The following is a 26,418-nucleotide window of genomic DNA, read 5'->3' as shown; positions in this document are numbered from 1 at the left end:
CAATGTACATATTCGTATACTACCAGATATTTTCGTGAACTTTCAATTTGTTAATCATCAACCTCGTGCTGTATGTCATAATTTGAGCTTGTCATTCCTATATCATTACATATGTAACTGCTGTGCTTTCGTATATCCATCCATCTTCAGCCCAACATAACAATCGAACATCTCCTTTTTTTTTTTGTTTCCTTACACCAAATATTCATAAATTTTCTGTAACCAAAAGTACAAAGAATGTCAACGCCAAAAAATGAAGTTGATTTTGTTACTACAGGTATGTCGGTTGCCAAATTTTATAGATGTATTTCTGACAAGGTAGGAATGTTTATTATAGATGAAATCGAATTTGATGGGGGAAAGAAAATTCGCGATGTTACAGGAGGCGGAGGCAGTTTTGGTAAGCAGTTAGTAACGTGTAACTAAAGCTTCAATGACAGAGATTTGTATGGATAAAGTGGAGACCTGTTTGAAGTCTTAGATCTGGAGTTTTATTTTACACCATATTTCATTTCATCAGCGGTAGAACTAACTATGAAAGCATTAATTGGCGCCCGAATTTGGAGCTCTACTGCTGAGAGCAAGCGATTGAGAATTATTGTGGACAAGGGTTATGACTTTCCTGAAAGCGTAAAAGATGAACTAGACAATTTGGAAGCAGGAATCGTGTACCGTGAAACCCCAGAGCGTAAAACCACTTACGGCTATAACCGTGTACATAACAGTGGTTTACGACTATTTGAATATCTCTCACCTAAAAAGCCCATTCGGGCAGAGGATTTGTTAGAAACTGGATCGTTTGATTCCAAAACCATCCACGTTATTACGAACCCTAAAAGCTTTATTGGCATGAGCGAAGAAATTGCTAAGTACGGATCATTAACAGATCGACCTAAGGTTATATGGGAGCCTACGCCTGAATCTTGCTTTCCTGAAAATTGGCCAGTATGCCAAAAGGCAATGAAGTACTGTGATATCTTTTCTCCTAACGAAGTGGACGCAGCAAATTTGCTTGGAATTGATGTGAAAGTAGCAAAAGAAAAGGCTATTGAGTGTGTATATGCATTTCAGGAAATGGAGATTGGCCGCAACGGACAAGGTTGGGTGGTTTTACGTTGTGGATCAGCTGGGTGCTTTATCGCTCCGTCTACAAGTCAGACTTCCCAAGAGCAGGATGGTGTAGTAGCTCAACGAGAAGCCGTTCATATCCCTTGTGTACCGATGGCTCCAGGATCCGTGATAGATACCACAGGAGCTGGTAACACATTCTGTGGTGCTCTTATCTTGGAGTATTATAGAACACAAAATATCGTTTTATCTAGCGTCAAAGCTACTGTTGCGGCATCCTTTACTATTCAACAGCACGGGCTTCCTAAACTTACCCATACCGAAAATGGTATTGATCTCTGGAATGGTGAATCGGCCTTCCAAAGATTGAAGCATTTCTATGAATATTTACAGAACCATGAAGTTGAGGCTGTCCGTCAAATCACCAAGCATGGATTTTAGTTTCTTCAGCCTTGCCAAAAAAAAATCAAATTTTTACGTACAACTAAGAAACAGTCGACATCATATTTTGTTCAGCAAATATACACTGATCAAAGTAGAAACAATGCTTGTAAGTTTAATTTTGGCTACTTGTGAGGAAAACGTGTTTTTTTTTTTTTTTTTTTTTTTTTTCTTCTTCTTCGACAACGAATACAATTCTATAACGCTAAAAATTTTACGACTACCTAATATATGACGATACTCATTCACTTCACCAAACAGAAATATTTAAATTGCTATTCTTCAATACAATGCTCATTTTGTTTACAAAACATTTCAGTATTTTATATGATCTCATTCAATTCAATGCGAACTGGATTTCTTTTTTAATTTCCCTTCATGGTTGGTTTCGACAATGATCTATTCTCTTGCCTTACTAGAACATATTAGAGGACATCCATGTAATCAAAACAATGTCCAGGAAATTATTTTCGCTTATGCTCAATATTCCATATATGAATACATGATGAATATAATTAGATTAGTACCTACTCTAGCTGCGATAAGCAGAAGGTCCAGTTAAAAACTATTGCAAAAATATTAACAATGTCCTTAATGTGAACTTCCACAATTAACCAACATCAACGAACTGGGTTAAATACGCAGAACCCCCCTTTTTTAGGGACTTTTTGTATTATTTTTTATTTAAAATTAGGTTTTCAGATTGTTTTTTGCATTGGAGTTGCAGACAATTTTTATGAACCACTCTTAATTATCCCCATACAAATTTAGGTCTGCTTTCTCAACAGAAAACGATTTTGGAATTCAAAGCATCTCAATTAAGTAGTAAATATCTTCATCCTAGTTCTTTTGTGCGTCTATGTTTGATTCTACAACCCTGTAATTTCTTAATAACCTTTTCATTACCGAATATACTTTCGCAGAATATCCCAATGTTTTAGGATTTTCAGCTATCATTTTTTTATATTTATTACTAAAAGAAATATCTTTGAAAACTTGGTTTGGCATTTTGTATATACATACTTCTCTACAGTGATTACTATAATAAGGCTGTCTTTCTTATCCTTTGGATTTTATATATGCTTCTGACTTCAAAGATATATTATTAATTATGAACAATTACCCAATGAACGATTCCTTCAAAAGGTCAGACTCACCGGAAGAGTACTTTGAAAGCCAGGATGTTTCCAATCCTGATGGACTTTTTCAACCAGAACTACTACCTCTATTTCAAGACACCTTTGAGTCCGAATTACCTCCTTCCGCTTTTCCTTCACAACGCGATTCGGTGCATCATCTAACCTCCAAAGTACCTATGTCGCCGAAAGCACATTCAAGCAACTATGCTACCTCCCAAGGAATACCATCAGCAGATCTAAGTGTTCCTTTTTTTAGCTTTACGAAATCAAATACTGATGCTTTTTTGGAAGGTTCCAGCTCAGATCCTTATATGTCTAACTCTGAAGTACATTCTTCCCCGTTTTCTCAATTTCGGACGACAAATACTATTGGGCCCGCCGGTAATGCGGACTCTTCACGATCTCCTGAGCTTTTAGCTCCTCTCCCTTCCAGATCATCTCGCGGTAACATCTATGAATTCAATACTAGTTTGCCAATTGGGGAGATTGATTCGTCTCAGTTTCTTTCCGTCCAGAGCAATCGGAGCGATTACTCTGGTTCTCCAATATCTTCACCTCGCTCAACTTCTCCCTTTTACACTCCAGTATCTTCATTTTCAGTTCCCAGCTCACCTTATTTACGTTCCCCAAATGCACTCTTTGATAAAGAGGATAACCTGAATTACGTTGACGTTATTTCTCAGGCCTCTGCTATTGAGGACGATCTTGAATTACCAGAACAACAAGACTTTTCTAATTTTGATATTTATGAAAATGAATACGTTACTGAGAATTTAAATATTCCTTCTGCGGAAGATATGCAATCCGGTGCATCATCTGCCTTTTTGAGCAACACAGCCGGTGTAGGATTTGCTCCAGCAGAACCTCACAGGGAAGCTGTTGGTCAAACCATCTCTCAGCCCTCTGATGTATTATCAAATCTTTCAACACCGTCATTTGTTCATGAAAACACATCTGTAGAGCCTTCAAATTACTCTCCTGCTGAAGAAGAATCGACAAAAAAATATCAAGCCGGGCTTGATCGAAATTCAACAGCCAACGATTTAGCATCGTTTCCTGTCATTCCTGCTATAGTTCAACCTACTGATTTCGAGCATTCTGAAAATATTGATGATCCTCATAATATTTCTATATCTAATTTAGGATTTCCTCAAGAAAGTCGTTCTTTTTCCGAAGAAAAAACCTCAGTAAAAAGAGAGTTTGAAGAAGAGCCTTCGTTTTTAGCACCCAGAATAAATGTCGTCCCGTCATCTCCGGCAAAATCCGTTGAGGATTTCGGTTTAGATCATAATTCTTTTTTGGCACATCGTGAAAAATTGAACGGTGCTCAGAATTACCCTTCCGTCCTCAGTGCTGGTACTAGTCCCACTTCGCCGCCCGGTATGCTTTCAGGGGACGTAAGACGATGTCGTTCCAACAGTGCAGGTCCACGGCTAGATGTTTACAATATGGATTCACAGTTACCAAAAAAAGATGCAAAGGATTCCATTGCTTACGAAGGTTATCAAGCCAAAAATTATGATATTAATGATGGTAATTCCACTAATCAAATGGAACATTTATCTATCAATACAACACGCCCTCGGAGCCGTTCATTAAACATCACTGGTTCTGAAAACTCAGTAGTCAAGGATTCGATAGGAAAAAAGAATTTTACAAAATCTGAAAGCAATTTTGTTTGTTCTTTTCCTAATTGCGGAAAAAGGTTTACCCGTGCTTACAACCTGAAAAGTCATATGAACACACATACAAATTATCGTCCTTTCCAGTGTTCCATTTGCGGTAAATCATTTGCCAGACAGCACGATAAGCGGCGGCATGAACAACTACATAGTGGTATAAAGGCTTTCGGTTGTCCTACTTGTCACCAGCGATTTGCTAGAATGGATGCCTTAAATCGACACTATAAAAGTGAAATTGGTCAAAAGTGTTTAAGGATTGCTGCAGACAGAGGTATCAATGTTCCTCCTGCTCGAAGAAATAGCACTCAAAAAATGGATCAAGCTCTAGATAAAGAGTAAAACAATATTTGGAAGAAAATGATTTGCTTGCTACGTTCTCTTTATTTCAACATAGAATTTTTCTGAATATGCTTTATGCATGTGTTCTTTTACTGTAACTTTATTTGAAAGACGTTTGTTCTACACCTTTTTGTTTTTGTTCATGTTCTTGTTTCTCCTATTTTTCTATTTTCCTTCTCTTCTCTTCTCTTTTCATTTGTTTTCTTCTTTTTTTATTTTTTATCCCCTCTTATGTTTGTTTGTGCAGCTAGTTTTCTATTTGAAAGTAGTCATGTTGTTTCAGCATTTGACTCTTATGCTGCCAAAGATTATACGTCGCTCGAACTAAATTTAATATGATGGTGCATTTTACTTCGATTAAATAGTAAAGCTTGTAAACGAAATTGGATTTCCTCTAATTTCAAGCTGTCTACTAAATACAAATTATTTTAGTAATCCTTGAAAAGAAAATAGTTAATCAATAAATCATGTATTTTATTGAATAAGAATTGAGTTCCCTCTAATGTAAGCTAGAAGGAGCAAGCCTCGTGGTTTCACTCCAGTTGTCTCACCACAGTAAGCGACAATGCAAAAATATCGAAAGTATGTGATAATATATGCCTTTTTATTATGTTTTCGATTTTGGATATCTCAGAGTAACTCATACATACATCCTGACGAGCAATTGCAATCGTTACAGATAATTGCAGGTAAGGATCTTAGACGTGCGCTTTGTCACTAATGGGTTAGGGAAATTTCTTAATTGGAAAGTCGAGCTTCCATGGGAATTCACATCTGAAGAACCAATTCGGTCCATGGTTCCTTTATATCTTATGCTTCTGCCTGCATTTTATACCGCAAAAGCTACTTGTCATGGTATGTCTTATGTTTCGTCACATAAACTAACAAATAACAGAATTTTGCAAACCAAATACTATTTATCTTTTAGCTAGATTCACTATGTTTTTATGGTCTCTGGTTATTGGTAAGTCAGGCTTGGTTAATTACCATGATAAATATTGTTCTTGTGCTGATCCATGATAAACAGATTTTAGCATATCCAGAATTGTACCACCAAAGAAAAAATGGAAGTGTCTACTTCTATATTCTATATCATATTTGGCTTGTAGCTTTCAGACGCACACTATCTCCAATTCTATGGAAACGGTGTTTATGTTTCTCACAATCATGTTTTTATCTAAATTGGCGGTTTCTGTATGTTGATTCTCCTAGAAAATTATTATTAACAAAATATGAAGTCGGTAAAAAGCAGGAAAAGTTATTTATTGTCAGTGGCAGCATCCATAAGCACCACAATCGGTCTTTTTACAAGAATTACCTTTCTCGCGTTCGTTTTCGTGCCTTATATCTACTATGGTTTTCGATGGTTAAAAAATAACAGACAAAATATGCTTTTGTACGTACTATCTGTGATGATTTTACTGACATATTAGGATTTTTAGCCATATTTTCTTAATGTTTTGTTCATGCGTACTAATATCTTCATTGTGCCTTTATGAAGACTATAAGTTCTATGGAAAGTTTACAGTTACGCTTTTAAACAATATTAGTTATAACTCTCGGTTTGAAAATTTGGCCTTACACGGAATCCATTCCAAGACCCAGCATTTTTTTGTTAATGTTCCTCTTCTATGTGGTCCGTTACTCCCTACATTTTCACTATGGAACATTCGAAATGCTCAAGCGTGGTTTTGGATTTTCCCGGTTGCTGTCCTTTCCATTTTTCCACATCAAGAAGCAAGGTTTTTACTCCCCGCCATCTCTCTTTATGTGGTTTTTGCAGCTCGGTATATAAGATCTCGTTTTCTCCTCTTGCTATTCATTATTTATTCGATTGTTATGTCGGTATTTTATGGGATTATGCACCAAAACGGAGTCGTTCCTTCTGTTGTAGAACTTGGTTCAATACTCCGTGATAATGGTTTGCTTAATCAGACCTCCAACAATTATTATCCAGCTACAATTTATTACTGGAGAACCTATACAGCACCAACATGGATGTTGGCACGTCCAAATTCCAGTCCAATTGATGTTGTCCAACTATACAACTATTCCAAGGAACAAACCTTATCCCTTTTTTGGGAAGATCATCACAATACTCAAAAGCTTGAAAAGGAATTCATAAATTTTGTTTCCTCAAAGACCATTTCTTTTCCTATATTAGTCTGTCCTATCGCACTTCTACAATCTGACGAGGATACGAAAGGCTTGCAGCTTTTAAAATATATACCTTATCACGTCGACCTTGATGACGCTGATGAACTTCCGTTAGCTGATTTAATTCGGAATCATGGAATAGGCATATATGCAGCTAAAGAAGTCAACATGGATCCATGAAATTAAGTAATGACCGTTGCAATGTATTTTAATACTAGATTTTTTAATTAATAAAGAGGAACAATTATAGCAAAGCCTTTTATCAACAATTTTTCCAATTGTCTAAGCACGATACATCATTTACTGGGGAATTAATATTTTAAGTATATATATAACCTTGGGTTTCGTATCACTTTTTTTAGCATGATTTCTTTTCTTCTCAGCGAACTAACATATGATGGTAACGATCGTGCATTGAAATACATAGATCAATGGTGATGTAGCCAACATCTAGGTGTCGGTCACCGCTGACTGAGTCATTTACTTTTATACGAACATGTAAATATAGTCATTCCCACTTCACGCAATTCATAGAAATCACCTTTAGTTTTCTCGTTTCGTAAACCCAGTAACAAACATACTTGTATGTAGGTAACAATGGTGCATCTGACTTGATTTGGGAAACTTCGCATTAGTTTGTATTTGCGAAGTTTGTTATACTTTATATATTTCGGCGGTTTTCAAATTTATACTTATTCAAGATATTAGCAGAAAAGACAGCTTCCATGTCGTGGTTGAAACCTAGGAATCTGAATAACCTTACTAGGGTTTGTTCGAAACCATTAGGATGTATACGCTATTACAGTCAAATAATCAACAATACACCTAAATTGTTAACACCAATTGGTCTCCAAAACTCTCCTTTGGATAGCACAGACACTAGTAAACAACCCAAGCTGACAGCTAGTCAACGTCAAGACAAAATTCTCAGAGAGATGAAAGGATCAATAGTCCAGGATATTTCTGAAGTCCAACAGAATAACGGAAAACTATTTTATTCTCCACCTAGGGTGTTCAAAAAGGAGGTAAGACCAACACAGGTTTAGGTAGTCGCAAACAAGTATTTTAACAGCTTTCAGGCCTCTCTTTGGATGTACAATTTTCAGGGAAAATCTTTGTCTGGGGAAAAGGTAAATCTATACAGAAACTGCTTGGGAAAACCCTCTGTAGTATTGCTTTTTGGGAATAGTTATGGTGAAAATCAGAGTAAACAGTGGATACAAGACCTCGATAAGATTAGCGACTTTCCAGTATTCTATTTTAACGTCCAGTCCAATATCATGAAGTACTTTTTAACGCGATTATTCTCGGGAAGTATCAAGAGTTCTCTTCCTTCTAAAGAATGTTGGGTAAAGTGCATTCTATTATGAGCTTGATTTAACTAACCGAAATAGAGTAACTATGTCATTTCGTTGAACAGAAGATTACGCTATCCGGAAATTCAATGGAACAATCGATTAGTTGGAAATCTGTTTTTACTTGATGAAACTTGCAAGATAAGATGGGCAGGGACGGGCTTCCCTACAAAAGAGGAATTGGAAAGGTTTCACGATGCCTGCAAATTTTTGAAAAGCCAGTCTTCAAAAGCATAATATTAAGCAGTGATAGATATGATGACTTCCATCCGTATTCCATGTATACATCTTTTTTCAGTGAAAAAAGAAAAATAGCAAAGTTAATGTGGAAATGAGAATAGAAAAAATAATAACGTCCCTTTGCTTTCTAGACTTTGTTTTTCGTAAAACTTGATTGATAAATGGTATAGTCAATGCCACACGATTTACACGATCAGAAACACTTTGAAGAACGCTACTTTGATATTCAAAGTCTTCACGAGTAGCTAGCGCTCGTTCAAGCAGTTCGTTCGTTCCCCTAATGGAGTTGTCCAGTGAATTTGCCTCTTGTAGCTCATACATATTTTCCATAGCTTTAACGTTTTCGGTATTATCCAACCCAGCAGAGCTAACTTCGTTACTCAAGACTCTCTTCATTAAGTTTTCATCACGTTTTAGACGGTCCAAATGAGATTGTAGACTGACCTTGGAATGCGAATCATCATCTTCAATCGTCGATATTGCTTGTTCTAACAGTTGTCGGCGTTCTTCCAGTAATTTTTCAGCTTGGTTTGGATCCTTATGGAGTACCTTTTGAAATTGAGAAGCTTTTTTGACAGAATCTCTTAAGAGCATTGACTTCATGTTTAGGTTTTGTTTCCACCAGATTACTGTTAGCAAATCCTCCGAATGCAACAAATAAAGTATTTTAATCAATAGAGATTTCAATATATTAATCAATGACTGTAAATGATAAGTTTGCAGTCTCGAAGCTCAATTGATTTTAGGGTATTTGGAGGTTATATGTTTACAGTAAAACTCAATTTATCTTACTGCCTTAGTAGGCCTTTAAACCGTCGATAAATTTCTTATTTATTTAACTTAAACAATCAAATAATTAAACTTTATATATTGATGTACAACTTACCAAGGACCTTTAAAAAACTTAGTCTATTCATTAAACATGATTCTAAAGACAATCAATATCGGTAAAATGCTACGGATTCAAAAATAAAAATATGCAAACATAATCACTCAACAACTAAGCTCACTACCTTAGGTTTTACAATGGCTCTTACAATCTTTTTGTCCTTTAACCAGTGTTGTGCATCCGGATGGGTCAAAACGGTCTTCATAATCAGATCCTCTTTTAAAGAATCACTTGAAATTTTCAGTTGAAGTCTCCATTTCCCATTTATTTGAACGGGAACAGAGACTCTTTTTTTAGTAATCGAGGGCTTTTGCATGGATGGCCAATTAGTATAGACAGAATTTTTATGTCCTAAATGATTCCAGAGTTCACTAGACACACAGGGAACAATTGGTGCAATGCATCTAACCAATACCTCGGCGGATGTTTTCAATGCTTCTTTCGGGGAGGCATTATCTTTTAGGCTATTGTAAATGGCATTGGTCAATTTCATGGAATCCGATATGATTACATTCAAAGAAAATATATTCTCGTAATTCTTTTCGCAGGCTACCATATAGTCATAAGTTTGTTCCAGTAGCTCTAGAGTTTTATCGTTCATTTCAGACGTAGCAGATACACTCGATTGCTCCATTTGTTGTATGTTTTCAACGCAAGTCGCTAAGCGAAGCAACCATCTTTCGGCACCGACTATTCCTGTACTATCCCATTGTAATACACCGTCTACGGGAGCCGAAAATAACAAATGTGCTCTCGTCACATCAGAGCCCCAGCGCAAAATAGTGCTAATCGGATCAACTCCATTATGTTTACTTTTGCTCATCTTAAAATAACACAATTCCACTTCATCATTAGGGTTCGCGATATTGACAAATTTACCTGATACTTTTTTTACCTGATCGGGCTTCAATATTCTTCCTGTTGGCTGACTCACATAAGTAGGTCCATGTACCATTCCTTGAGTTATTAATCTGGTAAACGGTTCATTTTTCAAATTACTGTTTTTCCAAAGCCCGATATCATTCATAACTTTTGAAAAAAATCGAGAGTACAATAAATGTAGAATTGAATGCTCTATACCACCAATATAGATGTCAACAGGCATATCCTTTTCAATTTTCTTTGGATCAAAGGGTAGCTTATTATTTTTAGAATCCAGAAATCTAAAGAAGTACCAAGAAGAATCCACAAAAGTATCCATCGTGTCTGTTTCTCTTCTCGAAGGCTTCTTACATTGCGGGCAATCAGTTTTCACCCAAGATTCCAGGTTAGCCAATGGAGAAGACCCTTTTCCATATATATCTGTGAGCTCAGGTAATTGAACCGGTAGTTCATGCTCAGGAACAGGAACTGCTCCACAGTTATCACAGTGTACAATAGGGATAGGAGTACCCCAAAACCTTTGTCTTGAAACAAGCCAATCTCTTAACTTATACTTCGTAACAAAGCGTGCTATGCCAAGGCTCTCTAATTTCTTTGTCATCAATTTTGCGGCCTCTTTATTTTTCATTCCTTTGTATTCCCCACAAATTTCTGACATCAAGCCATTTCCTGTATAAGGTGTTTCATTATTTACCGTTTCGGAATTTTGGGGAAGAACAGCATTAACTGAAGGAAAGGATATGCCATTTTCAGTCGCAAAATTAAAGTCCCTTAAGTCATGCATAGGAACTCCCATAACAACACCAGTTCCATGTTCATCAACTACGTATGGAGCATAATAGACAGGGATCGAGGCATTGGTAAGAGGATTATAGGCAACGATGGGAAGTTTAAATCCAAAATTATTTGCATCATCACTTTCCAAGAAAGTACTCAAGTCACCGTGTTTTTCAGCTTGCGATTGAACTAACGGATGAGACTTTGAAAGCCCTAGAAACGCTGAAGCAAATATTGTCTCGGGTCTTGTTGTATAAACTTCAAGGGTATAATTTTTATCGGTTTTAAATTGAATTTCTAAACCTTTGCTTTTGCCAATCCAATTTTGCTGCATCTTTTTAACCTTTTCAGGCCAAAAAGGTAGACTCTCTAAATCTTTCAAAAGCTGTTCGGAGTAGTCAGATATCTTGAAAAACCATTGGCAGAGGTTCTTTTTCTCTACGACAGCTCCACTTCTCCAAGAACGACCTTGTGAGTCAACTTGCTCGTTCGCTAGTACGGTACAATCGACAGGATCCCAATTAACCAAAGCATCAGCCTGATAAGCTAGTCCTTTTTTAAAAAGCTGAGTAAATAAGTATTGGCTCCATTTATAATAAGAAGGATCACAGGTAATGATTTCTCGGTCCCAATCAAAATGAACGTTCATGTACTCAAACTGATGTTTCATTTTCTCAATATTCGATTTTGTCCAGGAATTAGGTGATATATGATGCTCAATTGCAGCATTTTCAGCAGGAAGCCCAAATGCATCCCAACCCATAGGATGAATTACATTGAAACCTTTCATTCTATAGTACCTAGATAAAGTATCCGAGATAGTGTATACTCGTACATGACCCATGTGCAATGAACCACTAGGGTATGGAAACATACTAAGAACATACTTCTTTTTGGCTGACTCATTTACTGGAAACGGAGACCGTTTAGTCCATTCTTCTTTCCATTTTCTTTCAGTATCCAAAAGATTAAGCTTATAACCAGCTGTAGAAATTGTTTTCTTGGAACATAGAGTGTTAATTTTATTTGCAGATCGTAACAATTCCGGAACCACCCTGGAATTAGAAAGCTGCATATCGCAGGCAAATCATAGAAACAAAAAATTTTTTTATTATAATAACATACAAAAAGAAACAGAAGTAGGTTTTTTTAAAAGATAGTGTGAACTGAAATGATCTGTGGAATGTGGGTGCACACGCGTTAGTGTAGGTTAGTACACGGTACATATGGATGCCAGAAATGATGAGGGATGAATAGAAGTAGAGGAGCGGAATGGTTATAGTACCCATAATAAAGAGCTTTTTATCTTTTTTAATTATTGATCGAAAGCACCACCTCTAAAGGATTCGAAAACGGACATCGAAATCATACCTGACGGCATGATATAAGCCATTCGAAACATTAGACCACGAGTGAATCCTCCGAGTCCGCGCTCTTTGAAAAGAAGCCTGGCAACATCAGATATTTTGATTTTATTACTGGAAATGTTTGCGAATTCCGTTTTTTGCATAGCTGAAGAGGTAGCAACCTGATAACGAGTCTTCACTATATCTAGAGGAGTAGAAATAGTAGTTGCTACAACTGTACCAAGCGCGGAAGCAAGAGGAGCCACTAATGAAATATCAAAATTTGTATTTGCTTGTAACCATTTTTTGGTTTCTTCGTACATTACCCACCAGCTTACTGTCGTCGGTAAATAAATAGCAATACCCTAAAAAAGGTTAACAATTGTTTAGAAGAAAATCATAAAACGCTAGTGGAAATGAAAGCAACTAAATAAACCAAAGATATATCCGTTTTTCATGCTCGCAATTTCGTTCACAAGGAACCTCCTTACCATCCAGTAACCCCGATAAAATCCTTTAATCCCTTCTTGTTTCTGTAGACTCTTGATTGTCGGGATTACTCCATGCTGGGAAATTTGAGTACGAGCTTTGATGACTTCTAACGGGGTCCATACAAAACTACTAACCACTTCAGCTGTCATTCCGCAAGCAGAATACAATAAAACACCATCACCCAAGTAGTCTTTTAGCCTTCTCTTAGATTCTACATAAGTAGACATATATAGACATGTTGCAGGAGTAATTAGTGTCAAAGATATAGGCAAGCCACGATAATAAGCTTTTAAAGGCGTATTTCGAAACGAAAAACTCCCCACGGTTTGTTTATGAACGGTAATTGTGTCAATTGGATGACATATGACACGACTTGCAACAGATCCTGAACTAAATTTCATCGTAAGCTAAACAATGCTTTCAAAGGTGGCTCCAATTCGTACCTAGCTGCTATTAAAGTTTGTAAATCCATAATTCTGTTTCTTTCTCCTTTCGTTCTTGTTTACTTCACTTGGATATTAATACAAAAAAATTACTAGCATATAGAAATAATTTTAAAGTGCTATCCTCTAAAGTGTTACTAAAATTTCGACTTCGTTTATTGTTTGGTAGAGTCGGGTCCGGTGAACTTGCTAAGTTTACTAAAATAGCAATCCCTGACGACAGTAAACGCTTTGTTCACCTCAAGTTTTGGAATTATAAATGATATTGTGAATCTTTTTACTTTTTCTTTGAATTTCTAAAAGGTCCTGTGAGATAATATTATGAAAAGATTATGTCCTTCTAACAGTGTTGGAATTTGTGTAGACTCAGAACAAATATATGAAAACAAAAAAAAAAAGTCTTGATTTTGTATTTACAAATTTCTTCAAAACTACTTCTCGAAAATTGACCCGCAAATTCCTTCGCAATCTACAACAATTGATTATCACATTGAGGGTGGTTAATTGTCGAACAGAATAGAATCTATAATGTAAAGATCTACTCTTAGCATATGCGAGTATGCTGTGAAAGAATTTCGAGCTTGGAATGTATGCCTGACCCAAGAGGGTTCAGCGGGTCTTGAAAGAAAGTGTTTTTATTCATCAGTATCATATAGAAGTAATCAATACTTCTTACGGGAAGGATTACAAGGGCTGAATCATTCAGTAAAATTGATTTTCAGTGTTTATGTTGATTTATTATTAGAATCAACTTTTAGCATAATGACCTTATTAAGCTTATATAAAGGCGAATTATTAACAATATAGATGCACAACTCACCACCAAATATTCGTCAAAATATCAAACATTACCACCATTATTATAATGAAAACTTAAATCAGTGTTTAATAATAATCCCGAAAGTAATCATGGCCCCCGTAAGAAGAAGAGCTATCACAGAAAAAGAAAAAAAGGAACTTCGAAACTATTTCTTTAACAGTTCGGATAAACCAACGCAATCAGACCTAATTTCATGGTTTAGACAACGATTTGACAAAGACCTTTCACAACCATCTGTATCCCAAATATTATCATCTCGATACAGTTATCTCGACAGTTTGAACGACATAGACGGAGATGTGAAACGGAATCGACCTGCCAAATACCCAATCTTGGAGAAACTACTATTTGAATGGCAGCAAAGAGCTCAGAGTCAAAACCAGGTAATCACTGGAGAAGCCATCAAAGAAACGGCCAGTAAACTTTGGAAAAAGATTCCAGAATACAAAGATTTATCCACCCCCGAATTCAGCAATGGATGGTTAGAAAACTTCAAGCGACGCCATCAACAATTTCAAAACCATGCCAATAAAGAACAGCCGTACTTGCTTTTTCATGGAAGCATGGTTGAGACTGTCACCAGGATCTCGGATATTACTACTTTAGCAGAACCAGAAAATGTGTTTGCTTTATGTGAAATGGGACTTTTCTGGAAACTTACACCAAGCAAAATATATGCTGTAGAGGAAGCACAAGGAATGAAACGAGATAAAGCTCGCATTACCACATTGTTGTGTACGAATGCCACTGGCACGAGAAAACTTCCAATGTGGGCTATTGGCTATTCCCAAAATCCGAAAGCTTTCCGTGCAGCAGCAATTAAGCCAGAAGTGTTAAATTTTCATTGGAGGTTCAATGGTCGTGCTTGTTTGACTACGATATTGATTGAAGAGTGGCTTCTCTGGTTTGATTCTCAGATGCAAAAAGGTAAAGTCATACTTTTGCTTGAACGCTCTACTGCTGTTGTATGCGCTTTGCAAAACTTGCGTAACGCCAATCGAGACTTAAAAAACACTTCAGTTATTATACTTCCTGGGCAACAAGAAAAGAGCTACAACCCTTTTGATTATGGTATTACGTTTACTTTGAAAGCATTTTATCGAAAGTACTGGATCCGTTATATGCTTGCTCAAATAGAGCTTGGTCGAAACCCACACAAGACCGTCAATGTTCTTCATGCAATGCGCTGGTTGACGAAAGCATGGGAGATTGACATTTTACCAGCATCTATATATAGTAGCTTCTGTCAAAGTAGTGTTCTAAGAGACTTTGATCCAGTTGAACCTGAACTATCCTATCCTGCTGAAGTAGTAGGTGAAATCCAAAATTCAGTTGCTCGTTTTGATACCCGTTCAGCAGAAAATATTCATAGTTTTATTGATCCCATTGAGGAGCGACCTCAAGAAGTTGGAAACGATGTACTGACATATGTAGCCTCTCAATTCTTACCCGATCGTGATCATGAAACCGATGAAGAAGACGAACCTCACCTGCAAACAACTCTGAATGGTACATATGAAGCATTAGATTATTTGATAAATTTCGAAGCTCAGCGTGAGGGAGGTGACCCTTCTTTTATCATGACTCTCCTCCGTTACCAAAACACCCTAGAAGATTGGCAAACTAGGCTATTAAAGTAAATAGAGATAATACACTTAAGCATAATTTCTCCGATGATGAAGCTATGGTATTAAATGTCACTCAAAACACCTAAATGCGTAAATTCATATATTTTTGCGATATCAAAGCTTCTACGATAGGATGTATAATTAGTAATAGGCATACATGTTTAATCATATTTTGTCTACTTTTTTTTTTGTCATTATAATAATTAAGGAAAATAAGCAGAAAGAATTGCTACAGCAGAGATTGAAGTAGTAGTTGTACAGAACCAAAACAAGAAAAATCAAGTGTATTTTGAGAATAGATTGATAAAAATTTAAACATACGTAGCTTTCTATGGTAATTTCATGAATTGCAGCGAGAGATACTATCTTTGGTAGGCATATAAAAAGTTAAGAATCTATGCGGAATAGCAAAAGGGTGTTCGTTTGAGTTACGAGACACATACCTTACTGGCTACTGAGTTACGCTGCTATAACTCGTTTTAATTGATTTTCTTTTTATAGGATATATTAAAAAATAAAAGTCATTGATGATAGGCTCAGTATTTCGAAGAGGTCACTTTACAAAACTTCTTTCTACCAAATTTTCGCGCTTTTCATTTTCAACGTCAACTCCATACACTATGACTACTGAATTGAATCGGCAATTGCCGGTGCCGGAAATTTCCAATAAAAGAGCAAGAAAACTTTCAAAAAGACGTGCTAAAAAGCCCGTTGAAGAAGGAAGTGCTGGTCATGTATTACAATTAGACATCGAGGGTCTCCTAGAGCATCCCCCTTTGTCTAATATCCCTTTTGAAAGATTCCAAGAAATTGAAGTAGATATTGTGTACTTAAGTTCGTCTGGTAGGTAAAAAAGGATAGTTCAAGCTTGCCATATTCTGACTTCAAGCAACGAAGTCATGTTGCAAGTTTTAATCCTTATATTGAACCGAAAGTGTATTAACAACTTACATAGGAGATGGGATTGGCTTAGTTTTGGAAGGCCGTTACGCTGTAGTTGTACCTTTTTCACTACCCGGTGATAGAGTGAAAGCTAAATTGCACTTTTTGGCAGAGTAAGTACCAAATTTATTATATCGGGAAGAACTCGAAATTTTATTTGTTTTTCCACTATTCATACTCTCTCTTGTCCCTCGGTTCTTTTATTAACATTTCATAGGACATATGCTCTGGCTGATTTTCTTGAGGTGTTAACACCTTCCAAAGATAGAGATGACAACCTAATAGGATGTAAATATTTTGGAAAATGTGGTGGATGTCAATATCAGATGCTTCCCTATGAGAAACAGCTCCAGCAAAAGAAAAAGGTAATCGAGAAAGCCTTTCGATATTTTTCAAAATTGGACCCCTCAAAACTTCCACAGGTTGAAAGTACAGTTGGAAGCCCTTTGCAATATAACTACAGAACTAAAATTACTCCTCATTTTGACGTTCCTAAAGGTGGTACAAATGGCCCGTTGACAATAGGTTTTCAAGAGAAAGGTAGAAGACGAGTTTTGGATATTGAAGAGTGCCCAATAGCGACGAAGAAAATAAATGAATCTTACCCAAAGATCATCGGCGAAGTTCAGGATCGTGCGTCTACTTACAAGCGAGGTGCCACAATTCTCATGCGTGATTCGATGAATGACGATGGGGAACATTCAGTCATCACTGACCATAAAGCTATTGTTACTGAATCCTTTGGAGATTTCAAGTTTGTATTTCCAGCAGGTGCATTCTTCCAAAACAATAACTCAATTTTACCCGACTTTACTGGTTATGTTAGAAAACAATTGCTTAATCCTTTTGGCCATGAAAACTATCAAAAGCCAAAGTATTTTGTTGATGCTTATTGTGGATCGGGTTTATTCAGCGTCGCTTGCTCGGAAGGATTTGATTCTGTAATCGGCGTTGAAATCTCTGCGGATAGTGTACATTATGCGAAGGAGAATGCTCAAAGAAACAATGTTTCCAATACGAACTTTATTGTTGGAGAAGCAGAAAAGATATTTTCAGTAAGTGTTTATTCAGGCGGTAAATCCATTCGCTAACAGTTTTTAGAGTATTGAGACGCCCTCAGCGGAGACTGCAATGGTAGTTGATCCTCCTAGAAAAGGTTGTGACCAAGTTTTTTTGAACCAATTGCTAGAGTATGGACCATCCCGTGTTGTATACATTTCCTGTAACGTTCATACTCAAGCTCGAGATGTTGGATACATTCTACATCATGAACTTGGTAAAAACTTTAAGATCGATGAAATTCGAGGCTTTGATTTATTCCCGCAGTCGCATCATGTCGAAAGTATATTGGTAAGTTATTTTTGAAACATCTATAGTGATCCTTATTCCATTCTGCTTATTACGATCACTGATAAAAAAAAAAAAAAAAAAAATTATAAAACTAACTTTTTAATAGACTTTGACAAAACTCAATTAATTGAGTTATTTATCCAAATCGAGATTATTGATCTCCGTGATCCTTCCTTTTACCTCCTCTCTGGGCTTTCAGTTCATGATTTCCCTCTTGGTCCCTAAATCGAAAGCGAAGCAATGGAAGGATTATTTACAGGATCTAAATTGTTTCCCTAAATCAATTGGAATCGTTTCAGGCTCCAAAATATCGGCTTATTTGGATAGTCAGACAAGTGATGTTCCTTTAGACAAATATGTATTAATACCCACTTCTTTTGAGGAAAATAATTTACCAAAAGAAATATTTAATTGCTCTGAACTCCAAATTATTCATAATGCATCATTGCCAACGGATATGGAAAAAAGTTCCTTACAAGAACGCATCTTGGCTTGCGTAGCTGAAATAGTTGGAAAAAAGGTAACAGAAGAACAATTCATTGTTCCTACGAGGTTTGTTATATATTCCCCAATGGCTCTACTGTCTCCAAGTAGTTTCTCTACGAAAGAATGGGTTGCTTTTCTTCACCGGTATAGAAATACAGAAGAAGCGAATAGGCTTTTTTCGATTTTTGCAAAGGAATGGAGAGTTACTCATATTGCACTAAATGAGCCAATTCCGATAGATGATGTTATGAGAAGGCCATTGGCTTTGCAACCTCTTTATGGAGATTTTGGAAAACCAGTGTGGGAAGAACCGACTGCTGAAGATTTCAGTAATGCGTTTTGGGTTCATTGCAAGCAAAATGGAATCTATCAGACATGGGCTCCACTTTATACAATGTTTTCTCGGGGGAATTCGGTTGAGAAAGCAAGAGTTCTAAAGTTTAATAATATTTCGAATGAGGTTATTGCTGATTTATATGCTGGCATTGGGTATTTTTCTTTTTCATATGTTAAAGGAAAAGCTAAAAGTGTTTTCTGTTGGGAAATTAATCCTTGGAGCGTTGAAGCGTTACGTAGAGCTGCTATTGCCAATAATTGGTCTGTTTGCATCGTTCGGCATACTGAGGAGTACGATTTTGGAGTGGGATCTCATCAACTTGTAGTTTTTCATGAGAGTAATGAATACGCGCATTCGAGATTAAACTCTCTAGGTACGTCGGTGAGACACGTCAATCTTGGAATGCTTCCCTCTAGTAGAGATACATGGGACATGAGCACTTCTATTGTTAGGCGAGAACCTGGGTCTTCTATTCATGTACATGAAAACGTAACAGAGGATCGTATAGAAAAGTATGGTGAGGAGATAAACTCAGCTTTTACAAACAAATTAGGAATACAAACCACATATCAGGTTAATCGGGTGAAGTCGTTTTCGCCTAGAGTTTGGCATGTTGTATACGATATACAAACAGTTGATTAATATCATGGGCGCTACATTTTGGATAATTGGTTGCAAAATAATTTTTTTTGTGTATATAGAATGTATTAGAGATGTAAAGTACATATTTTATAAAAAACTCGCTTTGCAAAGATTATGAAGTATCCATAATGCTGGTAGTAAAGACAAATATACATTTTTAATATGTTAGATAAAGAATGAAGCAAAAATGAAGGCCTAGCTAATAATTATAGACATTACGGTTTTCATTAAAATAGGGAAATGAGTAAAGCAATTGTCAGGAAGGAACAAGACAAATTCACTGAAAATAAACTTAAAAGAGAGAAATGCATGTAAGAATATTTTAATCCCAATCATGATGTACAGTAACTGAGTTAAACGAAAGAAAAGGATCGTCTTCTTGGTCTTTGAGGTTAGATAGGGGAACTTCCACTGTCTGAGAATTTTGAGCAGAAGAAGTTATATCCAAACTCTTGCTTTCTTTCAAATGAGCAATGTTTGGATTACCCGATTCATCCGTAGGAGCAAGGCGAGGTATAATCGGCGGTTCAGTGTGACGCAATAAAGCCCACTGAACGTTTTTAAAGAATGGATGTAATTTCACGTCAGATGCACCTGCCTGCGACCCTAAACGATCGTTTTCATCTTTTAATAATAGTTTTCGAATAAGCGACTTGCACAGACTAGAAATGGAAGGAGCGTTAGAATATTCTGGGAATACAACTTCACGATGCAAGATATTTGAAAACGTCATATTTCTGTTTTTTCCTTTGAAAGGCGTAGTAGCATAAAGCATTTCATAAAATAGAATACCCAAAGTCCACCAATCCACAGCGCTAGTGTGGCCACATCCTTTGATAACTTCAGGAGCAATGTACTCCTCCGTACCGACAAACGAATTTGTGCGGAAATTAGCAATACAAGATTTAGTATCTAAAGCATAAGTACTTTGCGAAGATGGACTGCTATTACGAGCTTGAATAACAGTTGGCGAACCAATAGAACCTGACTGTTTGGAAAGATCAAAGTCGGAAAGCATAATATGACCAGATTCATGCAACAAAATATTTTCAGGTTTTAGATCACGGTAGATAAATCCCATAAGATGAAGGTATTCTAAAGCAGCTGTAACTTCGGCAATGTAGAATTTAGCCTCATGCTCTGCCAGACAGCGTCCTGGGCGACGTTGCAGGGCTCTAAAGAATTCACCACCCATACAGTACTCCATACATAAATACAGGTACTCATCGGATTGAAAAGAGTGATATAGAGTAACGATGAAAGGATGATTACTCGTAGCCAAAATTTCCTGTTCGGCAAATGCCCGTTTTATCTTATTTCTCTTAATCATTTCTTGTTTGTTTAATACTTTCATGGCAAAGAAACGTGTAGTCTTTTTCTCACGAACAAGATAAACCCGACCGACACCACCTTTTCCAAGCAAGAAAACCTTTTCAAAACTGGATGGTCCAACTTCAACATTACCAATCTTAACAGAGTTTGAAGAATACTTTCTCGCATTGGAACCCATCTTCTTCTTTTGCGATACTACCTTGCGTCCTTCCTCCGCCGGATTGATATTATTCACAGTGGTATTTCGGGTTTGATTTTCTGAGCCATTGGACTGACTCCTATGCTGGGGATTAAAGATAGATTTTGCACTTGGATCTTTTTTCTTCTTTCCGCCCTTAAAGAATGACTTTTTCAAGTCCCGCTTCTTAACATAAAGAGAATCCAGCCCCGTGGAACCCATAGGACTTGTCGAAGATGCCAAATCCATGTTTGGTGCATCTGTTGTATTCGTCGATGATGGATTGGTAGAACTCTGCATATCATTGTCAAACGAATGTTTGGCGTTTTTGTTTTTGCCATTCAAAACTGATGAAGCCGCACTAGAACTAGGGTCTGTACTTTCTGTGGGGGTGGAAAAAACATCCCTGCTACTACTTTCTTCTTTATTTATATACTCCTTGTCCTCTTCTGCAGATGCTTTTTGAGGATCCGACTGCAACGCTGCCTCAGAAGGGTTTGAGGGACGCAATTCCTTGTTTTTTTTCTTTGAAAATGTGAATTTTTTGTTTTCTTTAAAGTACAGTCTCATAAAAGATCTTATTTTTGAAGGTTTTGAGCTGACGGATGACTTGGACGATTCTTGATTTCCATCTTTCTCAGCTGTGAATTGTCCCGTGGATGCAACGTTTGTGTTCTCCTCATTTCTCCTAACATCCATCGTGCTCATTCAAAACTGAAATTGTTAGCAACAATTGTCAATTGAGACGAGTCAGTTGGTCTATTTTGAGCACCTGTACTTGGTAAACGGTACAGAGCAGAGTATTCCGATATACAAAAACCGTTGGAGGCCTGGAGTGGGTTGAGAACAACCGATTACGCAATTTATCCTTATCAAAAAATAACGATAAAAATTTCGTTTCGTTAACTAAATACGTGAAGCGAAATTATGTCTGTAACGAGTAAACAAACCAAAAAGAAATAGGAATAGAAGACAACAGTCTCATCTTATATTATTTTCCATTCCTGATTGATGATTAGCTTTTTAAAGATATGATGCGTTTCATTTGCTTATTTGGCTAGTCTAGTTTCAGTGATCGCTTCTTTATGAAATCAATGAGTAGGAGCATACGTTTATTGCAGGGCTTCTTTGATTAGCCATCTCTGATGAAAAAGCATAACATTTAATTAAAGACAATATAAGGATTCTGGCTGCCAAGTAAGTTTTACTTTGGATCCCCGGTCCATCTGTGCCCAACTTGAATTGCTGGCACCTGGAAAAGACCAACCCAATGGAACAAAGCAAAGCGATTATGAAACGTGATAAATGATTTGTGGTAGAAAATATAGGATGCATTCATCAATTAGTAACCCATAGTAATCACGAATCTAATATAGCAGCTTCAAACTTGGCAATCACGTACGTTGAGCAGCATGCATCTTTTAGGCACACAAGTCGTTGCAAACTCAATTTGAAACATTTTAAGAAGGCTTTGATTGGTTTTCGTATATAACATAGATTCCAAAAATAAATAAATGTTTTATTGAATATGTACATATAAATTGACAAAAGGATTAGAAAACACGCCAAGAGGAATCATTATCGGCAAATCAAACTCAAGTAAAAGGAAGCATTTATCTTTCGTCAAGTTGAAGAAGCGCAGCAACAATAACAATAATTCTAACAAATCATAATAATACATATATACAGACAAGCGGTAACTCATACGTGCCCAAAGAACCATCAATCATTAGCATTTCGGATGGAACACGAAACGAAACAAACAGGAAACATCAAAATTACTCACACACCAGGCTAAGGGTATATCTTTACTCAACGTCATCAAACGCTTCCTTTAGGTCCTTCTCTTCATAGCAATGACATAGCTCGCGTATGCCTTCGCTGCAAATCGTTCTCATGAATTTGATATTTCCATTTTTCGGCGGCGTTGTTTATAAAGGAGTCCAACTCGAATGGATAATTTCTTAAATCACATAGCAAGGAATAAACGGCAAACGAGGAATTGCATGCCATTATTTCATCTTTTAAGGTATAGATTATGTCTAGGGCTACGCGAAATAAACAAGGATATCCATCGCAAAAAAATAAATCAAGGATACGAAAACCCAGCTTAGTATTCACGGTATCCGTATATAAACTAAGAAACCAATGCAATGTAACAGCTTCCAAATCTACCTTCAGTGTTTCTAAATGAGAACTTATCTGAGGTAACAAAAGACTGACATATTCTTTCAAGACGATTTGGTCGGCTCTTGAACCTAGCAAATCTTCAGTAAAGTAATTTTTTGGGAGATAATTTTCGATAAGACTCATAATCAAGTAGAAGACATCTTCTTCGGATGCATAGATTAGCAAGAAGAAGGCGGCAATGACATTCATTCCTTGACAATATCCAACCTCTGGGTTATGTAAGCTATAAGCGAGCAAAACACGCCGAAGTTTAGGAACACCTGGGCCATTTCCACCAAAAAAGACGTTTCCAACAAGGGTTCGCTTTATATCCTGATCAATTTGAATTCGATTGGAAGGATCAGAGGTATCCGACTTTGCGAGCAGTTCATCGTAGTATCCAGGAACATGTAATTGGCGAGCAGCGGAGCATTCTAGCCAAACTTTAGGACGATAGGGAACGGGGACACCTTGCTTGACAAGCCGGCGAAAACGTTCAAACCTCTTTTTTGAGCCACGTTTTGTTTTTCCTAACCTACATTTTCCAAGTAAATCAGTACTGTTTTCATCAAATTTTCCATATTTGATAGAGTACTTTTGGATATATTCATCCCAGCGTTTCATCTGCGCGGCATCCTGAGGATTGTTGGAGAGGGAAAAGGTATCGGGTGGAGATAAGGTAGAATCGGGGTTATGGGCAAAGGATGAAGTGGCCACGGAGGAAGAAAGAGATTGAAGAGGCTTGAAGGTTTTGGAGGATGGATTGGAAGAGGTAGGAAGATTATTGATGAAACCGAATTGGTCAAAGGTTTGGTTGGGTTTGAGGATGGTGTGAGAACTCCAATCATTTCTTAAAGTAGGAGGAAGATCATGTTTTGGGATTAGATTGTCGAGTTCCATGGAACCAGGAAACGTGAGATTGGCGGCAGCGGATGAGGGAAGGTTAGAGGAGGGTGGATCAGCAAGGGGAGAAAAAGAGTCAGAGAGCTCGACGGCACTATGGGAAAAAGAACAGGAAGGATCATCGAGGTTTAGCCGGGCCATGGATGGGTAGGTGGGAGAGAGGGTAGGAGAGGGCAAGTCGGTGGTGTGGGTAGGTTTGGGAGATGGAAAAGAAGGGGGTGAAGGAGATCCGTTGGCAGTGGTATTTGGGAAGGAAACTGGAGGAAGGGTAGGGGACAGGGGAGGAGGAGGAGGAGGAGAAGAAGAAGAAAAGGAAGAAGAAGATGGGGGAGGAAGGAAAGGTTCATTGATGGCGGAGGAAATTTTGGACTGTAGAAAGGGTTTATCGTGGAAGAGAGGAGTAGGAGGTTCATCCAAATGGGAAGAGAGAAGAGGTACCGAAGAGGCGGGAGCAGAATTAGGAGGAGGAGGAGGGGCAGTAGACGGATGGGAGGAGGAATAAGAAGAAGAGAAAGACGGAGGAAGAACGGAACGTTGTTTTGCCAGTTTTGTATTAGCAAGGACGGGATCCAAGCCATGTTGACGAAGAAGGTCACGAAAGACGGCTTCGCGAGATTCGTAATGGAATTTGACATTGGAAATAAAAGCATCACGTTCAGCAACATCTTTGGCAAGTTGGCGAAGAAGACTGACGGCACCGAAACGATGGATGAGACGTTCGATGGAAGCATCGGAGGCAAGATGAAGGCTTCCTGGGATGGAATGAAGCAATTCGGGAGATTGGTTGTCAAAAAGAGGAGAAGAGGAGGATTGGGTGGAGGAAAGGGAAGGGCGTCTTGTAGTAGTAGTAGTATTAGTAGCACCAGCAGCAGCACCAGCAGAAGGAGGAGGAGGAGGAGGAGAAGAGTGTGATATGGGAAAAAAAGGAAAGATGGGAAAGGAGGTCATACGGGAAAAAGAAGAAGTAGAAGCAGAAGCAGAAGAAGAAGAGGAGGGTCTAATGGTCGTAGAATTGGATTTCGTTTTATGTTTTGGAGAATGAGGAGGAGAATGGTGTGAATCATGAGTCATGAGGAGAGAATAGAACAATAGAGGAATGAAATTGAAATGACAAGGAGTAACGAGTAAGAAAGAAGAGTTTTAAGGAAAAACAAAATATAAAAAAAAACAGAGCTTTGGAAAAGCAAAAGAAAAATAAAAAAAAAATTAAATTAAAAACAAGAACGATAACGATAACAATAACAGTAAAAAAAGGTCAAAGAGGACGTGTTAGTGAAAAAGCAAAGACATTGTCAAGCTAAGTACAATCCAAAAGCAAGTTGAATGCAAGGGTAAGACAAGGAAGACCAACAACAAGAAGGTCGGTCGAGTCGAGTGAATGTAGTCAAAGGGTCGAGAATTTAGCACAGTAGAAGGAGAAAGCAATTTCTAAATAGTGCAGCTTTAGGCGGTTTACCGATGCAGGAGGATTCTCTCACACAGACAGACGGACAGACAGATAGAACAGAGGAGTGTGTGTAAGAGCTGGGGAGACAAGAGAGGGTATGATTTAGCGAGACTTAGCACTCTTCATTGAAAAGGATAGTAGCGATAAGAGAGAGAGAGAGAGAGAGAGAGAACCAAAAGTTTTGGTGAGGAGAGAAGTGGGGAAAAGAGGAGTTGTAAGGTGACGGAAAAAATTAAAGACAAGGCTAGACGATGACAGTCAGCAGACGACGACGATAAGGAAAGTTTGAGAGAGGTGGGGAAGTCAACAAAAAAAAAGTCAAAAAATTGAAAAAAAAAAAAACAAGACTCGAAGAGTCTGCAGCGAAAAAAAAAAAAAAAAAAAAAAAAAAAAAGATTGGAGATTCGAAAGAGTCTTTTCGTTCTTTTTTTTTTTTTTTGTTCTCGTTTTGTTTAAATGATGACGGCTTTTCACCCCTCCCTCTCCCTCTATGTGTGTCTGTCACACACACACTCTCTCTTCTCTCTCTTCTCTCTCTTTGGGCTCTCTTTCCACCCGGGAAAAGGATCCGTTTCTATCTGTAAGCGTCGGTAAACGCACAATCGAATAACGAAGCCTGGGTGTTGTGATAATTCAAGACAAGGTTCAAATGGTTTTATCATGAGCCATCGTTAAAGGATCGGTTGCTTTGATGAGATACTTGATATGAGGTTGATTGGTCATAAAAATAGGTTCAGCATTGTTTACAAAATGTAGATACAAACTTTAACAAATGAGGAGATAAACCGAGAGTCGTTTGGCATTTTTTTAGTTTTTTTCCTTTTTCTTTTCTTTCCTTTGCTTTTGGGTGGGTTTCCCTGTTTTTTGTTTTTTTTTCTTCTTCTTCTACTTCTTCTTTTCCCTTGTTCTTGAAGACTCGAAGAGTCCCCCGCTC

The 26,418-nt window shown here is 37.4% G+C and overlaps 12 protein-coding genes across 12 annotated transcripts; 7 read left to right on the top strand and 5 right to left on the bottom strand.

Annotated features, from left to right (window-relative positions):
- Window positions 1-112: 112 nt before the first annotated feature.
- Window positions 113-1,733, top strand: SOCG_02048 (carbohydrate kinase). The gene is made up of 3 exons (XM_013160542.1): window positions 113-277; window positions 323-400; window positions 542-1,733. Exons 1-3 carry the CDS (start codon window positions 238-240, stop codon window positions 1,507-1,509), a joined length of 1,086 nt encoding a protein of 361 aa, XP_013015996.1. The 5' UTR covers window positions 113-237; the 3' UTR covers window positions 1,510-1,733.
- On the top strand, window positions 1,657-5,127 carry SOCG_02047 (calcineurin responsive transcription factor Prz1). The gene has a single exon (XM_013160541.1). The coding sequence runs from the start codon at window positions 2,621-2,623 to the stop codon at window positions 4,667-4,669; it is 2,049 nt and encodes a 682-aa protein (XP_013015995.1). The 5' UTR covers window positions 1,657-2,620; the 3' UTR covers window positions 4,670-5,127.
- Window positions 5,128-5,177: 50 nt separating this feature from the next.
- On the top strand, window positions 5,178-7,474 carry SOCG_02046 (alpha-1,2-mannosyltransferase). The gene is made up of 6 exons (XM_013160540.1): window positions 5,178-5,358; window positions 5,399-5,524; window positions 5,565-5,633; window positions 5,697-5,863; window positions 5,908-6,065; window positions 6,103-7,474. The coding sequence occupies exons 1-6, from the start codon at window positions 5,235-5,237 to the stop codon at window positions 7,004-7,006; spliced, it is 1,548 nt and encodes a 515-aa protein (XP_013015994.1). The 5' UTR covers window positions 5,178-5,234; the 3' UTR covers window positions 7,007-7,474.
- SOCG_02044 (SNARE Gos1) lies at window positions 6,127-9,249 on the bottom strand. Its single transcript, XM_013160538.1, has one exon. It carries the CDS (start codon window positions 9,022-9,024, stop codon window positions 8,476-8,478), a length of 549 nt encoding a protein of 182 aa, XP_013015992.1. The 5' UTR covers window positions 9,025-9,249; the 3' UTR covers window positions 6,127-8,475.
- On the top strand, window positions 7,426-9,151 carry SOCG_02045 (F1-F0 ATPase assembly protein). The gene is made up of 3 exons (XM_013160539.1): window positions 7,426-7,851; window positions 7,906-8,175; window positions 8,221-9,151. Exons 1-3 carry the CDS (start codon window positions 7,552-7,554, stop codon window positions 8,416-8,418), a joined length of 768 nt encoding a protein of 255 aa, XP_013015993.1. The 5' UTR covers window positions 7,426-7,551; the 3' UTR covers window positions 8,419-9,151.
- SOCG_02043 (leucine-tRNA ligase) lies at window positions 9,233-12,160 on the bottom strand. The gene has a single exon (XM_013160537.1). The coding sequence runs from the start codon at window positions 12,042-12,044 to the stop codon at window positions 9,411-9,413; it is 2,634 nt and encodes an 877-aa protein (XP_013015991.1). The 5' UTR covers window positions 12,045-12,160; the 3' UTR covers window positions 9,233-9,410.
- Window positions 12,093-13,479, bottom strand: SOCG_02042 (iron ion transporter). Its single transcript, XM_013160536.1, has 3 exons — window positions 13,251-13,479; window positions 12,807-13,197; window positions 12,093-12,680 (listed from the first exon to the last, which is right to left on the bottom strand). Exons 1-3 carry the CDS (start codon window positions 13,277-13,279, stop codon window positions 12,285-12,287), a joined length of 816 nt encoding a protein of 271 aa, XP_013015990.1. The 5' UTR covers window positions 13,280-13,479; the 3' UTR covers window positions 12,093-12,284.
- A 586-nt stretch (window positions 13,480-14,065) lies between these two features.
- On the top strand, window positions 14,066-15,888 carry SOCG_02041 (ARS-binding protein). The gene has a single exon (XM_013160535.1). The coding sequence runs from the start codon at window positions 14,160-14,162 to the stop codon at window positions 15,708-15,710; it is 1,551 nt and encodes a 516-aa protein (XP_013015989.1). The 5' UTR covers window positions 14,066-14,159; the 3' UTR covers window positions 15,711-15,888.
- A 430-nt stretch (window positions 15,889-16,318) lies between these two features.
- On the top strand, window positions 16,319-18,117 carry SOCG_02040 (tRNA methyltransferase Trm2; the record flags this gene model as incomplete). Its single annotated transcript, XM_013160534.1, has 5 exons — window positions 16,319-16,541; window positions 16,654-16,753; window positions 16,858-17,695; window positions 17,742-17,990; window positions 18,097-18,117. The coding sequence occupies 5 exons, from the start codon at window positions 16,319-16,321 to the stop codon at window positions 18,115-18,117; spliced, it is 1,431 nt and encodes a 476-aa protein (XP_013015988.1).
- Window positions 18,118-18,192: 75 nt separating this feature from the next.
- Window positions 18,193-19,455, top strand: SOCG_02039 (tRNA methyltransferase Trm12; the record flags this gene model as incomplete). The annotated part of the gene is made up of 1 exon (XM_013160533.1): window positions 18,193-19,455. One exon carries the CDS (start codon window positions 18,193-18,195, stop codon window positions 19,453-19,455), a length of 1,263 nt encoding a protein of 420 aa, XP_013015987.1.
- Window positions 19,456-19,777: 322 nt separating this feature from the next.
- On the bottom strand, window positions 19,778-21,673 carry SOCG_02038 (AGC/RSK protein kinase Ppk14; the record flags this gene model as incomplete). The annotated part of the gene is made up of 2 exons (XM_013160532.1): window positions 19,778-21,225; window positions 21,382-21,673. 2 exons carry the CDS (start codon window positions 21,671-21,673, stop codon window positions 19,778-19,780), a joined length of 1,740 nt encoding a protein of 579 aa, XP_013015986.1.
- Window positions 21,674-21,705: 32 nt separating this feature from the next.
- On the bottom strand, window positions 21,706-25,789 carry SOCG_02037 (GTPase activating protein). The gene has a single exon (XM_013160531.1). The coding sequence runs from the start codon at window positions 25,106-25,108 to the stop codon at window positions 22,814-22,816; it is 2,295 nt and encodes a 764-aa protein (XP_013015985.1). The 5' UTR covers window positions 25,109-25,789; the 3' UTR covers window positions 21,706-22,813.
- Window positions 25,790-26,418: the final 629 nt, after the last annotated feature.

The sequence above is a fragment of the Schizosaccharomyces octosporus genome (assembly GCF_000150505.1).
Source record: "Schizosaccharomyces octosporus yFS286 unplaced genomic scaffold supercont6.1, whole genome shotgun sequence".
NCBI lineage: Eukaryota > Fungi > Ascomycota > Schizosaccharomycetes > Schizosaccharomycetales > Schizosaccharomycetaceae > Schizosaccharomyces > Schizosaccharomyces octosporus.
The sequence above is the reverse complement of the archived record's forward strand: the minus strand, read 5'-3'. Positions and strand labels throughout refer to the sequence as shown.

What these genes read in the sequence shown, in the direction of transcription:
- SOCG_02041 (XM_013160535.1), top strand. Translation starts at nt 14,160, where the DNA reads ATGGCCCCCGTAAGAAGAAGAGCTATCACAGAAAAAGAAAAAAAGGAA.
- SOCG_02044 (XM_013160538.1), bottom strand. Translation starts at nt 9,024, where the DNA reads ATGAAGTCAATGCTCTTAAGAGATTCTGTCAAAAAAGCTTCTCAATTT.
- SOCG_02048 (XM_013160542.1), top strand. Translation starts at nt 238, where the DNA reads ATGTCAACGCCAAAAAATGAAGTTGATTTTGTTACTACAG. An exon ending in AGTTGATTTTGTTACTACAG is followed by an intron (nt 278 to 322) that starts GTATGTCGGTTG and finishes CTGACAAGGTAG; the next exon opens with GAATGTTTATTATAGATGAA. An exon ending in AGGAGGCGGAGGCAGTTTTG is followed by an intron (nt 401 to 541) that starts GTAAGCAGTTAG and finishes TAACTATGAAAG; the next exon opens with CATTAATTGGCGCCCGAATT.
- SOCG_02045 (XM_013160539.1), top strand. Translation starts at nt 7,552, where the DNA reads ATGTCGTGGTTGAAACCTAGGAATCTGAATAACCTTACTAGGGTTTGT. An exon ending in CTAGGGTGTTCAAAAAGGAG is followed by an intron (nt 7,852 to 7,905) that starts GTAAGACCAACA and finishes AACAGCTTTCAG; the next exon opens with GCCTCTCTTTGGATGTACAA. An exon ending in TTCCTTCTAAAGAATGTTGG is followed by an intron (nt 8,176 to 8,220) that starts GTAAAGTGCATT and finishes TAACCGAAATAG; the next exon opens with AGTAACTATGTCATTTCGTT.
- SOCG_02043 (XM_013160537.1), bottom strand. Translation starts at nt 12,044, where the DNA reads ATGCAGCTTTCTAATTCCAGGGTGGTTCCGGAATTGTTACGATCTGCA.
- SOCG_02046 (XM_013160540.1), top strand. Translation starts at nt 5,235, where the DNA reads ATGCAAAAATATCGAAAGTATGTGATAATATATGCCTTTTTATTATGT. An exon ending in CGCAAAAGCTACTTGTCATG is followed by an intron (nt 5,525 to 5,564) that starts GTATGTCTTATG and finishes AACAAATAACAG; the next exon opens with AATTTTGCAAACCAAATACT. An exon ending in AACAGACAAAATATGCTTTT is followed by an intron (nt 6,066 to 6,102) that starts GTACGTACTATC and finishes CTGACATATTAG; the next exon opens with GATTTTTAGCCATATTTTCT.
- SOCG_02037 (XM_013160531.1), bottom strand. Translation starts at nt 25,108, where the DNA reads ATGACTCATGATTCACACCATTCTCCTCCTCATTCTCCAAAACATAAA.
- SOCG_02047 (XM_013160541.1), top strand. Translation starts at nt 2,621, where the DNA reads ATGAACAATTACCCAATGAACGATTCCTTCAAAAGGTCAGACTCACCG.
- SOCG_02042 (XM_013160536.1), bottom strand. Translation starts at nt 13,279, where the DNA reads ATGGATTTACAAACTTTAATAGCAGCTAG. An exon ending in CAAACTTTAATAGCAGCTAG is followed by an intron (nt 13,198 to 13,250) that starts GTACGAATTGGA and finishes GATGAAATTTAG; the next exon opens with TTCAGGATCTGTTGCAAGTC. An exon ending in TTTATCGGGGTTACTGGATG is followed by an intron (nt 12,681 to 12,806) that starts GTAAGGAGGTTC and finishes AACCTTTTTTAG; the next exon opens with GGTATTGCTATTTATTTACC.